The sequence below is a fragment of the Choloepus didactylus genome, chromosome 27 (genome assembly GCF_015220235.1).
Source record: "Choloepus didactylus isolate mChoDid1 chromosome 27, mChoDid1.pri, whole genome shotgun sequence".
Classification (NCBI taxonomy): Eukaryota; Metazoa; Chordata; class Mammalia; order Pilosa; family Megalonychidae; genus Choloepus; species Choloepus didactylus.
The window spans coordinates 5324790-5339333 of NC_051333.1; the positions used below are offsets into that span (position 1 = coordinate 5324790).

The following is a 14544-nucleotide window of genomic DNA, read 5'->3' on the forward strand; positions in this document are numbered from 1 at the left end:
GGCAAGAGTGGTACCTGTTGGCAATAGTGAGCGGGAGGAGGCATGAGAGTTATCTGGCGGGGGGCGGGGGCTGATAATATTGTTTTTTGGCCTAGGAGTTGCATACAGGGGTGTATTCAGTTTCTGAAATTTCATTGAGTTGTGCACTCATGATCTGTGCATGTATTTTTAAAATAAAAAAAGGCTTATGGGCAATTAAAAAAAAGTTGTAAGAAGGAAAACTGATTAGTGTTGCATGTCCTTATATTTCCAGGTGGCTGTTAAAGGTATTAAATAAGTTTACATTCTGCTTAGTTTTTAAAAGTATGTTGTAATTTCTAGGTTAAAAATGAAGAGACACCGAATAAACAGCACCCAGGCAAAAAGGGTAAAATGCAGAGTTATTAAAATAAAGTAACACAGAAGAAGTAAACATAGAAAGAAAAAGGAAATAGGTGTTATAAAGAGAACAAAATTCGTAAATCCTTCCCAAATAGGACCATTATTATATTAAATATAAAAGACTAATTACTCCTGTTAAAGTTGAATACTGTTTGACTGTATTCAGTTGGGTATATTTCAAGGAACTATAGCTGAAACATAAGAATTAAAGTGGATAAATGAAAAATATATGCCCTGTAATTATAGCTAATTCAACTAGAATAGCAAGATAAATATCAGATAAAATAGACTTTGTGTTAAAGCAATCTGTCATTGTTGTAATTAGCATTATTTTATATTTTACATTTTTAAGGTATAATTTCCCAACATTTTTGCTTGATGGATAACAAACAATCTGATCAATTATGTACACACACACTCATGGTGCACACATAGACGCATATGCACACACACATTTATACATATGCATATATCACCACTCTCTTGTGCTGGCCTGTTTCATAATTGTGCTTAGGACTCCGTGGGACATAAAGGAGTAAACACGCGAATACTGTGCAAAAGGAAACCATTTACAGTTTCCTCATACGATGACGGGATTTTGTATTCCTTAACCAGGAAAAGAAGAGCCTGGATACCCTGGGGTCACAGCTCATGAGAACAAAGGGGCTGATCGTCGGGAAACTTGTATTGATAAATGCACAAGTATTCACCAGCCACCAACTGGGATTATTTAAAAGAGCCAGAAAAACTTGTAAAATGGAGGAGACGGTGTAAAAAGATACAAAGGTGCTCACCAGTAAACGGATGGTTTCGGTAGCTCTGGACTCAGGGGAGGACCTGGGGGAAAGGCTGGTCCTGTGGATGTGCTGGACCCGCTGCTTGTGCCTGTACAGGATGGAAACCATGGAGCCGCTGGCCCAGAGCATGAGCCCCAAACACAGAGCATCAGGGAATGATAACAATGCTGCATAGAGTGAGTCTGCACTTCTGTCGTGATATTTAGCAGAACAGTACCCAAAATCTTTTCTCTTCTTAATAGTATCATTTCTCCGATTGCCAGTCACATACACAGGGAAAATGACATTTACCAGCATGGAGAGGAGCCAGCACAGGGATATGGAGAGGCCGATGTAATTGGGAGCTTTCACTTTCATCTCTGCCCATCTGGAGTTACTGGGGCTGATGGTGATGGCCTGGAAGATACTCAAGAGGCAGGTGCTGCCAATGCACACACCCCTGCCCATTCTATGAAGGTAGAAAAGAAGTTTGCATCCAAAATCATTGAGGAAATCTTGCAACTCAAAGGTGGCCATTGTCTGGGGGACTCCTTTACAGAGGAGGGTTAGGGAGTTACCTGCAATCAGGTGCTTGGCAATCAGATCTGTGCGTCTTAACCTGTATCCAGAGCAGTAAAGGAGGCTGTAATGGTGAAGAAAACAGAAATTCCCCAGGATTCCAAATATCGTCTGGAATAAGAAGATCGTTCCCATTGCTAAATTCCTGGAACTCATATCTGCCAGTGCCCAGTCACGGATACTTGTCTTCTGAACCAGAGGTTTCTGCACGGGAACATGAGGCATGGGTTACATTTGCCAGGTCAACGGAAATCCAGTGGTCTCCACTTACCCTTATTTCCCTCTTAAAAATCATGACTCAACGTTTTCTTTCATTAAGAGTTTCCAAGAATTGAATGTCTGACTTTTACAGAGCATTTACAATGTAAGAATCACTGCTATGAAAGGAATACTTGTGGTAACTTCTTTATTCTTCACAAATCTATGAGGTAGGCGCGACTTTTGCTTTAATTATAACGGTACGGAGAACCAAGCACAGAGAGGTTTAATATTTGTCTAAATTCACATGCTTCTTAGGGCAGAACTGGGATTTAACCTGGCTGGGCTGGTAACAAAGATTGAGTGTGGAACCACTATGCTACTAAAAAGTGTATTTGCTGTGTTGCTTTTCAAATAATCCAGATCTATATGCGTGTGGATTTAATGAATGCAAGAATGGCTCAATATTAGGATAGCAAATGGAAAGACTTATTTGCTTTTATGTCAGAATCAAAAGCACACTAGCACCTATCATCACAGGTATCATTGAATAATATCCCCTAACCAATGGGACATAAAACACAAATTATTAAATCTTGTATGGTAGAAACTAAATTATTATAAGTTTCAGATCATATACTTATCTATTTATTAGTACCTGAATTAAATAAATCTATTAGCAATGAGGCAAGATTTGTGAAGATATTAAAACAGAAAACACACATGCAAAATGAGATCTGTAAGCATGAAATCTTTGCATTTTATAAACTGAACTAGGAGATTTTTGAATTGATATTAAAATATGTTTCAAACCAGTGAAAATATCACAAGATACATATGAGTTGGGAGAGCTGCTGTCTGAAACCCATAATTATAATATTAACTTTTCCTTAAATATTACTTCCCTAACTTTAAGAGGGTGAACAGTCCCACCATAATCAACAGACCATGGATGTTTTCAATGGAGACACAATTACTATCTCCATTAATTGTATCATACACCCAGAATTAGAGAAAACATTTCTACTCAAGCAATTGCCATTGAATACACTTTCTGTACAGGATTAGATGATTCCTGCAGAGAACTCTATCCTACTCTTTACTGTAAGCACAGAAACCTCTAGTAATCCTAAAAATTTTGTCTAAAATTCCTGTAAGGTAGGCTGAACAGCAGATTGATTTCAGAACTAAAGACCTTAAGCTCCTTAAAAAACAGGTTTATTATCATTTGGATTATAAACCAACAGTCATCATCAGTGAGGAATTTGTTAAATCTTAATAGGAGTCACTGGGGATTGGTATGGGGTCTGGGCTCCCCATCCCTCTTCCCTAGCTCAGGCCATGCCTAAGGAATGAGCTCTCATTTCTATGCAGCTTTGGCACTGAACCAGACTCATACTCAAAAGAATCACTTTTTCCCACATGAGTACTTACCAAGACTCCCCACATGCCTCCTTCTCTTACAGATTCTGCCTCTCAGATGGAAATAGAAAATACTCACCAACTCCCAACAGCTGCGACGGTGAGCTCAGTGTGCCTGTCATGGCGACCAGTGGATGTGAGGGAGGAAGGCAGCAGATCCTGGGATATGGGTTTACGACTCAGTGACCTCACCTCCCCACAGAGCTGCAATTACCATTTCACATGTAGCAGCGATGACAGTGCAGGCTTGGGGAGCTGAGAACACTTCTGAAAAACCTTTCTTCCCAGTTGTTAATTACCAAAAACTATTACAAGTTTCTAGTTAGCATCTCCAGTGAGCCCCTTGGAGTGTTTGGAGAAGCTCCTTCTTTCCAACCATCCCTGGAGACACTCGGGGTCTCACATGGAGAGGAGAGGAAAATGCTGATGTCTGACATGCGAGGGACTCGCGGCAAAGCAGTGTGTCTCACTGGGTGCTCTGCTTCCCTGAGAAGCTTTTCTTCTCAAAATAAAGTTCATCAGAGACTGAGCTGCATCATCATTTATGTCATAGGCAGAGAAATGGAATAAACCCCAGTACCTGACAGATTTTCAAAGAGATATAAGTAAAAGGACGAACATCGTGCAACAGTTTACATAGAAACCATGTGATTCATTTTCACAACTCAGTGTCAATTAATTTGGACTCATTTGCACAATTCAATGCCAACTAGTATGGAAATTTTAGGAGAAAATGTATTTAATCAATATTGAACCCACCAGTGATAGGAAGTAGAAACAGAACAATATTCATAGCAGAAAGAGGGAAGATTATGAATGGGCCACTACGAAATTAAAACACACGGAACAGATTGTTAAAAGATTAGAAGAATCTCCCTGTTCAACCATCAGATAGGCCAATGCTGTTTTCTCAGTTTAAGGACATTGAATGGATACCGTAGTCCGCTACACTTATTTTTAAATACAGTTTTATTGAGACACATTCACATACCCTACAATCATCCATAGTGTACACTAAATTATTCACAGTACCATCATATAGTTGTGCATTCATCACCAGAATCAATTTTTGAAAATTTTCCTTACTCCCCCCTAAAAAAAGTAAAAAAGAACACCTAAAACGTTCAATACCCTTCATCCCACCCAATTTTCATTTAATTTTTATCCCTGTTTTTCTACTCATCTGTCCATACACTGGATAAATGGAGTGTCTACACTTATTTATTTAGTTAGTTTTGCTGAATTTTTAAGGAATGAGCTCTGGTTGCTTTTATAATTAAGAAATAAAAATTATGAGTTCAAATTAATCCTTTGTTTTTTTTTCTAAAAGCAAATCCATAATTTCATCCAGGTCTATGATCTGTTCCTCCCAAATTTACAAGTAGGGGATTAGAGCCATAATGGTTGACAATGCAAACTCCACAAACACAAACACACACGCACACATTTATACACTTACATATGTAGGCAAACACGTGCATGGACAATCATGCAAATACACAATCATATACACTCACACACTCACACTTGACACCCACACTCACAGTCACATTTGATCACACACACTATGAACACACGTACCACATACAAATTCACATCCATACACACTCATAATGATACACACTCCCCCAGACACATAAAGTCACACTCATTTTTTCATCAAATCACAGTCAGTCACCATGCATGTATCTCAATGACATATTTGTACCCCAAAGAATAGTGGTAACTGGTCCCCTGTGTGCCTGAAAAGGAAGCACTTTCCACCTTTATAATCTTTCCAACCCTGCAGCAATTCACAAGGGCAATATTTGCAATGTACAGTATTTAAAAAGTGCTATGAGTATTGCTGTCTTAGGACAAGATGTGGGGTGGGAAACTTGGCATGTTTGGGGGAGATCCATTGCATGGTGGCAGAGTGGTAAGAAAGAGGGCACGTGGAAAGGGGCCACAGGGACTAAAAGTGGGTGCAGGGAGACTGGGGGTGTGAGGAGATAGAGAGTGCAGGGATAGAGAGAAGCCAGAGGGATAAAAGGCAAAAGGTGTTCAGTGTTGTGGAAGGTTAAAATGCACTGCCAGGTTCAAGGGTACAAGAGGGAAAGTGCAAGGAAGTTAAGGGTATGGAGAGAATTGGGTTCCAGGGATTAGGGGGGTTCAGGGCTTTATGGGAACAAAGGGGATGACAGCAGTAGGAGTTAAGGGGTGAGAGTGGATAAAAGTCACGGGAGGCTCAATGTCTATAAGGAGTGAAGGACATCTGTTCTGGAAGAAGGTGAATAATGTGCAGGGTGTGCGGGTCCAGGGGGTAATTACTGGCCCAAGGCAGGCACAGAGTGTGGAAAGTGAGTGAAGGGGTGCAGGGTGGTGAAGATAGTGAGCACGCGTGGGCTGAGGGGCCCAGGAGAAAAGGGCAAGGATTGTGGGGTTGGGGGCAATGGGTGCCATGTTGCCGATAGGGAGATGAGGATGCCTGACAGGTGAGGGGCTTTGCGGGCAGCAGGCATGGAAGACACGGCGAACAGGCTGAGATCACTGTAACAGGAAGTGGACACAGGGCAAGGGGAGAGGAGGGCATGGAGAATGGAACACACGGGGATATGGAAGGTAAGGAGAGTTAGGCTCAGGTCCCTGGATTAAGAGTCACAGAAAGATGTAGGTCAAAAGGGAGAAAGGAAGCAAAAGGGAGGCAGGGCTGGGTGGAGGGGCAGGGACAGCTGGATGTTACGTGGATGGCCAAAGACCATTCACGTGGAGGACGGAGGTCCCAGCAGGAGAGGTGAAGGGAGAAGAGGAATGGAATCTGGAGGCTGGGGATGGGGGCTACTGATGAAGGTCACAGGGGACAGACTGGAGGCCAGTAATTCATTCCCCACTTATTAATTCATTTATTTACAGTTGACTCATAACTTAGGGATAGTTTATAATTTAAGCTCATGAGGCAAAAATTTTGCTTATATGAAGTACCTCTGAAAAATATTTAAATTGAAAGTACATTAGAAGAGCACAGGGAGGATTCTGGATGAACACTCCACAGCATTTTCTCTCATCTCAGGTCCAGGTATAAGATATGACCATGGAGAGTCTGGCAACACAGGCTGTGTATTGGTGTTCAGTGCTCGGTGTTGGAAAGAGGTGCCAGACCATTCCCTTCCAAAGCTGCACTTGTGTACTGAAGTATTGTGTGGTAGTATTTCTAAAGTATAACATGCGCTTCATTATAAGAAAATAACACATAATAAGGCAACTGAAAAATTTAAGAATATTTTTCTCTTCTTCCTCACAGGAAGCAATTACAAGAGGAAAACAGTGGTAATAGCTTTGTAGATACATATACTGACAAGTCTTAAAAAATGTGTTTTCAGGGCAAAAAAAATTGAGTGGTCTCATACATCATAGGTAGAGCTCCAACCTCTTGTGATCCACAGAGCTGTTATATTACATGGCAAAAGGAATGTTGCATATGTCATTGAGATTACTAGTCACTGACCTTAATCCAGATTATCATCAATGGATTAAGATTAAGAACATGTTTTTTTCTAGGGTACATAATTCAACCTACCACAAGGAAATCAAAATGATACACTACAAAAATCAATTGAACATAAGAGAAGACAGTAAACAGGAATTGAGAAACAAAACAGATTTAAGGCATATAGAAAATAATTAGAAAAGTGGAAGAGTAAATGCTTCCTCATCAGTAATTATTTTAACTATAAATGGAGTAAACTATCCAATTAAAAAGCAGAGATTGGCAAGATGAATAAAAAAGACATGATCCAACTATATGCTATCCACAAAGGATTCACTTTAGACACAAAGACCCCAATTGGTTGAAAATGAAAGAATGGAAATAGATATTCTATGCAAACAGTAAACAAAAGATAGTGGAAGTGGCTACACTAATATCAAACAAAATACATTTTAAGTCAAAAAGTGCTTCAACAGATGAAGAAAGACATTATATAATGATAAAAGGGTCAACCCATCAAGAATATATAATTATAAACATACACACACGAGAGATTTCCAAAATATATAAAGTAAAAAATGACAGAATTGAAGGGAGAAATAGACAGTTCTACAATAATAGGTGGCATCTTCAACACCCTATATTCACCAAAGCAGAGAACAAACTAGACAGCAGATCAGTAAGGAAATACAAGACTTGAACAATAGTATAAGCCATCTACACCTAACAGACATATACAGAACATTCTACTCAACAACAGAATACATATACTTTTCAAGTGCACAGAGAACATTCTCTAGGATAGACCACATGATGGGTGTCGGTCAAGAAGGAGAGACACCTAGAGAGACGGTGACCCACTCCAATATAGTTGTCAGGGTCGCCAACAAAAGCACGACTCACACAGGCTCCGGCACAAAGATGTTTCCTCATGTACCAAAGAGACAGAGCAAGGTCAGCGTCACCAGTGGGTGTCGGTTCACCACAGCCAGCAGGCTCGATCTATGGTCAGCACTAGAGATGTCCTATGGGCAGCATCTCTTTCTTGTGTTCATCTGTTGCCGTGGTGAGGAACCCTGCTCCCCCCATGCCAGGGTCTGATATAGCGGGAGTGGACAGGATGTCATAAAACACGACTACCAGCATCAGACCACCTCCAGTGAATGTTTCCATATGCTCAGGACAATACAGGAAGGAATGCTCCAGCAGTCCCCTCACCTACCAGGGATGTATTTTATCCCGCCAGGCTGCCACATCTTGTCCTGAGCAGAGGATGAATTTATGGATCCCAGGGTAAGGTGGCAGGCCACGCAAGGACTGTCCCCCACACCCACCCCACAGGCCACAAAACAAGACTCAATAAAATTAAAAGGACTGAAATCAGAAAAGTATCTCCTCCAGCCACAATCGAATGAAAGTATAAATCCGTAACAGAAAGGAAACTGGAAAATTCACAAATAAGTGGAAATTAAACACACTTTTAAACAACCCATGGGTCAAAGAGGAAATCACAAAGAAAATGAGAAAATACATTAGGATGAATTAAAATGAAAACACATCAAAGCTTAGGGGAAGTAGCAAAAACAGTGCTCAGAGGGAAATTTATAGCTGCAATGCCTACATTGGAAAAGAAGAATGATTTCAGATTGGTAACCTAACTTCATACTTTAAGGATTAGAAGAGTAAACTAAAAGCAAAGCATGTGGAAGGAATTAATAAAGATTAGAGATGAGATAAACTAGAGAATAGAAATAAGACAGAGAATTAATGAAACCAAAACTTGGTTGTTTCAAAACATCAACAAATTTAGTAAACCTTTAATATATTGACTATAAAGGAAAACATGGAACACTCAAATTACTAAAATCAGGAATGAAAGGGGAATATTATCAAACTTACAAAAGTATAAAGAATTGTAAGAGAATACTATGAACAACAGTACACCAAAATTAGACAAACTAGATGAAATGGAAAAATTCCTACAAATACACTGTTATGGATTGACTCCTGCCCCCTGCAAGGACACATACAAGTCTTACACCCACTCCTGTGGATGTGAGCCCATTTGTAAATAGGCTCTCTGAAGACATTATCAGCTAAGGTGTGGCCACACTGGGTCAGAGTGGGCTTTAATCCAGTGTAACTGGAGTCCTACAAGCAGAGGAAATTTGGACACAGCAGTGGGATACCTGAGACATACGGCCATGTGTTGGAGATAGAGACTGCATTATGCCACCACCATAATGCTACAAACTTTGCAGAAAGCACCATTCTACCAACACCTTGATTTTGAACATCTAGATTACAAATGCCTGAGAAAATGAATTCCTGTCGCTTAAACCAGCCAGTCTGTGGTACTTTATTGCAGCAGCCCTGGAAAACTATGACACATATAAGCTACCAAAACTGACTCAAGAATAAACAGAACATTTGAGCAATACAAAGAATCCCATGGTTATATCCCTGAATGTCAACAGAACCTGAAATTTAAAAAGAATTTACCAAGGGAGAACCTAGGATGTGGCTGGGAGAGACAGGAAAGGGAACACCTCCGTGAAAAATGCTAGATAAAAGCCAGAGGGTGACCCAGAACACCATTTGCAGTGATGCACCGGCTGGACAGGGTCTGCTAAATCCACGGGGACAGTGCACTTGGTGAAACCGGGAGTCCACGTTCTGAAATGAATGAGTGAGCCGCTGAATATTCGGTGGCTGTGCTGCAGTGTGGGGAAGCCAGGGATTGGCATTTGGAGGCAGACTAGTTCTTTTTTAAAAAAGCCCAAAGGCGGCTGCAGATACGGCAGCAAGAACTGCACAGTGAAGCGCAGCAGGAACGGGTGTGTGAATGCCTCAATATCTGGCATGCACAATAGCCTTTCGTGCACCCGTTGCTAATTGTCTCGGAGCAAGGAAGGCAGAGGTTGGTGAAAAGGGTAAAAAAAACCATGCCCCTTGCAGTCATCTTCCCGACGGGCTGGGAACACTCCTGCCCAGCACTGGAGCCGCAACCCAGAGCTGTACCAAAAGACCCAGCGTGATGGGAAGTGTTTCCAGCAACACACTACATACCACAATATCGGGCATGGACAGTGGCCTTTCATGTATCCTCAGCTTACTGTCCCAGAGCTGGGAGGGCAGAGCCGTGCAGCAGGGGGAAAATTGGCACACCCCATTCAGCCATCCTTTCAGCAGGCTGGGAACACCCTACATGGCCCAGTGGCCCAGAACTTCCCTCAAGGGACAGCGCGCACTTGTGACGCAGCACAACCTTCCCCCAGCAGAGGCCCTAAAAGGGCACGGCTTGGAAGAGGGACCCACTCGGAAATCCCAGGGACCATATGCCAGTACCAAAGACTTGTAGGTCAGCAGCAGAGACAATCTGTGGTGAGACTGAAATGAAGGTTTAGACTCTCGCAACAGCCTTAAATCTCCAGGAACACCTGGGAGGTTTGATTGTTAAAGCTGCCCTCCCTCCCTAACTGCTCAGACACACACCCCACATTCAGGGCGGACAGTACCAACAATACACCCAAACTTGGTGCACCAGTTGGACCCCACAAGAACCAGACCCCCACACATCACAAAGACAAAGTTGGGGAGAACTGACTTGAGGGGAATAGGTGACTCGCAGATGCCATCTGCTGGTTAGTTAGAAAAAGTGTACGCCACCAAGCTGTAGATCTGACAAATTAGAGATTCAACTTTGAATAACCCTACATATCCTAAAAGAACCCTATCAAGTAAAGCAAATGCCAAAAGGCCAAAAACAACAGGAATTTTTAAAGCATTTGATAAAACCAGACGATATGGAGAACCCAAACCCAAATACCCAAATCAAAAGATCAGAGGAGACACAGTACTCGGAGCAATTAATCAAAGAACTAAAGACAAACAATGAGAGCATGGCACAGGATATAAAGGACATGAAGAAGACCCTAGAAGAGCATAAAGAAGAAATTGCAAGAGTAAATAAAAAAATAGATGATCTTAGGGAAATAAAAGAAACTGTTGACCAAATTAAAAAGATTATGGATACTCATAGTATAAGACTAGTGGATGCTGAACAATGAATCAGTGACCTCGAGGACCACAGAATGGAAAAATGAAAGAACAAAAGAAAGAATGGGGAAAAAATAAAAAAAATCAAAATGGACCTCAGTAATATGATAGATAAAATAAAACATCCAAATATAAGACTCATTGGTGTCCCAGAAGGGGAAGAGAAGGGTAAAGGTCTAGAAAGAGTATTCAAAGAAATTGTTGGGGAAAACTTCCCAAAACTTCTACACAATATAAATACACAAAGCATAAATGCCCAGCAAACTCCAAATAGAATAAATCCAAATAAACCCACTCCAAGACATATTCTGATCAGACTGTCAAATACTGAAGAGAAGGAGCAAGTTCTGAAAGCAGCAAGAGAAAAACAAGTCAGTACATACAAAGGAAACAACATAAAGACTAAGTAGTGACTACTCAGCGGCCACCATGGAGGTGAGAAGGCAGTGGCACGATATATTTAAAATTCTGAGAGAGAAAAATTTCCAACCAAGAATACTTTATCCAGCAAAGCTCTCCTTCAAATTTGAGGGAGAGCTTAAAATTTTCACAGACAAACAAATGCTGAGAGATTTTGCTAATAAAAGTCCTGCCCTACTTCAGATACTAAAGGGAGCCCTACTGACAGAGAAACAAAGAAAGGAGAGAGAGATATGGAGAAAGGTTCAGTACTAAGAGATTCAATATTGGTTCATTAAAGGACATTAAGAGAGAGAAAAAATATATCTGACAAACATAAACCAAGAAATGCCTTCACAGTAATAAGGTTGAATGTAAATGGATTAAACTCCCCAATTCAAAGATATAGATTGGCAGAATGGATCAAAAAATATGAACCATCAATATGCTGCATACAAGAGACATCTTAGAAACAGGGACATAAAGAAATTGAAAGTGAAAGGATGGGAAAAATATTTCATGCAAGCTACAGCCAAAAGAAAGCAGGAGTAGCAATATTAATCTCAGATAAAATAGACTTTAAATGCAGGGATGTTTTGAGAGACAAAGAAGGCCACTACATACTAATAAAAGGGGCAATTCAACAAGAAGAAATAACAATCATAAATGTTTATGCATCCAATCATGGTGCCACAAAATACATGAGAGAAACACTGGCAAAACTAAAGGATGCAATGGATGTTTCCACAATAATTGTGGGAGACTTCAACACATCACTCTCTCCTATAGATAGATCAACCAGACAGAAGACCAATAAGGAAACTGAAAACCTAAACAATCTGATAAATGAATTTGATTTAACAGACATATATAGAACATCACATCCCAAATCACCAGGATACACATTCTTCTCTAGTGATCACGGAACTTTCTCCAGAATAGACCATATGCTGGGACATAAAACAAGCCTCAATAAATTTAAAAAAATTGAAATTAATCAAAGCACATTCTCTGACCACAATGGAATACAATTAGAAGTCAATTACCATCAGAGACTTAGAAAATTCACAAACACCATGTAGGGGAACTAGCAATAGAGAGCAATTAATGAAGGGGGAATGATAACCCAATAAAAACAGATAAGCTATCGTGGGAAAATTTAATGTTCTGGGAATGCCCAGAAATGACTATGGTTTGTTAATTTCTGATGGGTATGGTAGGAACAAGTTCACAGAAATGTTGCTATATTAGGTTATTTTCTTTGGGTAGAGTAGGAACATGTTGGAAGTAAAGTAGCTATTTTAGGTTAGTTGTCTTTTTCTTACTCCCTTGTTATGGTTTGTTTGAAATGTTTTTTTATTGTAATATATTTAAAAAAATTTTTTTGATATAGTTAATTTAAAAAAAAGAGTTAATAACGAGTTAATGACAATCAATGCAATATATGATACTGAAGTGGATCTAAGAATGGAGGAGAAAAGCTCAAAGGGGGCAAAAGGAAAAACTGAATATGGAATTTTAGCTTTATATCCATATTAATTTTCTTGAATTAACTGCAGTTAAGTTAATGACATAAGTGAATATCCTTGTTCATAGGAAATGTATATGGAAGTGTTATAAGTTCAAGGAGTATGATATAGGCAATCTGCTCTCAAATATTCAGAAGATGATAAATGGGTATGTAGATAATTGATAGAAAGATAATAGATATAGTTGAAAGAAAGAGGGGGGAGGGAGGGAGAGAGGAAGGAAGGAAGGAAGGAAGGAAGGGAGGGAAGGAGGGGGGAAGGAAGGAAAGAGAAAGAAAGGTACTGCAAAGGTAGCAAAATGTAAAATTGGTAGATATGGATATCTGGGGGTGGGGGGGTTGTTGGAGTTCTCTGTATGGGGTTTGTATTGTATTTGCAACTGTCCTACATGTTTGAAATTATTTCAAAATAAAGATTAAAAAAAAAAGAATTTATCAAATAGCCAGGGCTAGAGTTCTTAATTTGATCCAAGAGTAAAAATGAGAGAAAAAAGAATTGAATTCAAGAGTATAGGTTACTAGGGGATAGAAGGTGGGCAGAGATTGGGCAATCAATGATGCAGGAGTATAGAATATTCAGTAAGGCTTGTTGTAAATGTTCCTAGATTGTAAGCTCTTACAGCAGTCACATCCATTCCTGATTTTTAACTGTTATTTAAGAGATGTTTATTTGATACAAAATTTATATTCCCTGTAGAACACTAATTTAAACTGTATGGTCAGTTTACTTAAACACCATATTTACATGGAACCAAGAATAGGGAATGAGATCTTGTTATTCTATAAAGGTTATGTAATATCCCAATACATCCCAGAGAATTTGGGGCAGAAAAGAAAAAAGTATTTGCAAAGTCCCCTTGAAGGACTGGGGGAAAATGTGAAAATATTAAACTTCCCCACCTGGGGAATTCCTGATATTCTTGCAAGCATTATGGTCTCCCAATTTAGTAAGTCAAGCCCTCGATCTTGGGGCTTGCCCTAATAAAATGTATTCCTGCAAAGCAGAAGATAAGCCTACTTATAATTATGCCTAAGTCACCCCCAGAGAACCTCTTTTGTTGCTCAGATGTGGTCTCTCACTCTCAGCCAACCTGCAAATAAACTCACTACCCTCCCCCCTACGTGAGACATGACTCCCAGAGGTGGAAGTTTCCATGGCAATGTGGGACATAACTCCCAGGGATGAGCCTGGCCCTGGCATCATAGGATTGACAATGACTTCTTGACCAAAAGGGGGGAAAGAAATGAAACAAAATAAACTTTCAGTGTCTAAGAGATTTCAAATAGTGTCCAACCTTGCATATACCTTACGAACTCCCAGGGGGCATTTTATTCAAACAACCTTGAGGCTGGGTCCCACCCCAAACCAACTGCCCAAATGGAGGTGGGAGGTGGGAGGGCTTAGGTAGTTCTTAAAACTCCCCAGGTGACACTCGTGGGAAACCAGTGTTGAGGACCACTTAGTTAATCTTGCCTCTCAAATTATCATGTGGACAGGAATCATCTGGGGATCTTTTGAAACAGATTTGGGGGCTCCACTGAAAAGAAATTACCTTGGAATGGACATGCGGTGGGGTCCATGAACTTGTATTTTTAACAAGGTCTCTAGTGCTACTGCTGCTGCTCCCCCCAGATTGCAGTTTCCATAGCACTAAGTTGAAGGAAGAAAGCACAGTTCATCTGATGCCTTACACCATGATATTCACCCTGTACAGACACAAGAAATGGGTCAAACA

General features: G+C 40.3%; 1 protein-coding gene across 3 annotated transcripts in view; it reads right to left on the bottom strand.

The window, feature by feature from the left end:
• Positions 1-485: 485 nt before the first annotated feature.
• Positions 486-14544, bottom strand: part of LOC119521305 (vomeronasal type-1 receptor 4-like) — a 53132-nt gene continuing 39073 nt past the window's right edge. Inside the window, exons 4-6 of one of the 3 annotated variants that reach the window (XM_037819425.1) lie at positions 14362-14515; positions 3440-3515; positions 486-1940 (exon numbers count right to left, since the gene is read on the bottom strand). In XM_037819425.1, coding sequence (XP_037675353.1) covers positions 951-1940; positions 3440-3515; positions 14362-14375 — 1080 coding nt within the window. In that variant the 5' untranslated portion in view covers positions 14376-14515 and the 3' untranslated portion in view covers positions 486-950. Of the gene's footprint in view, positions 1941-3435; positions 3516-14361; positions 14516-14544 lie in introns of all 3 variants that reach the window. The other 2 variants (XM_037819427.1, XM_037819426.1) reach the window with 2 other exon arrangements.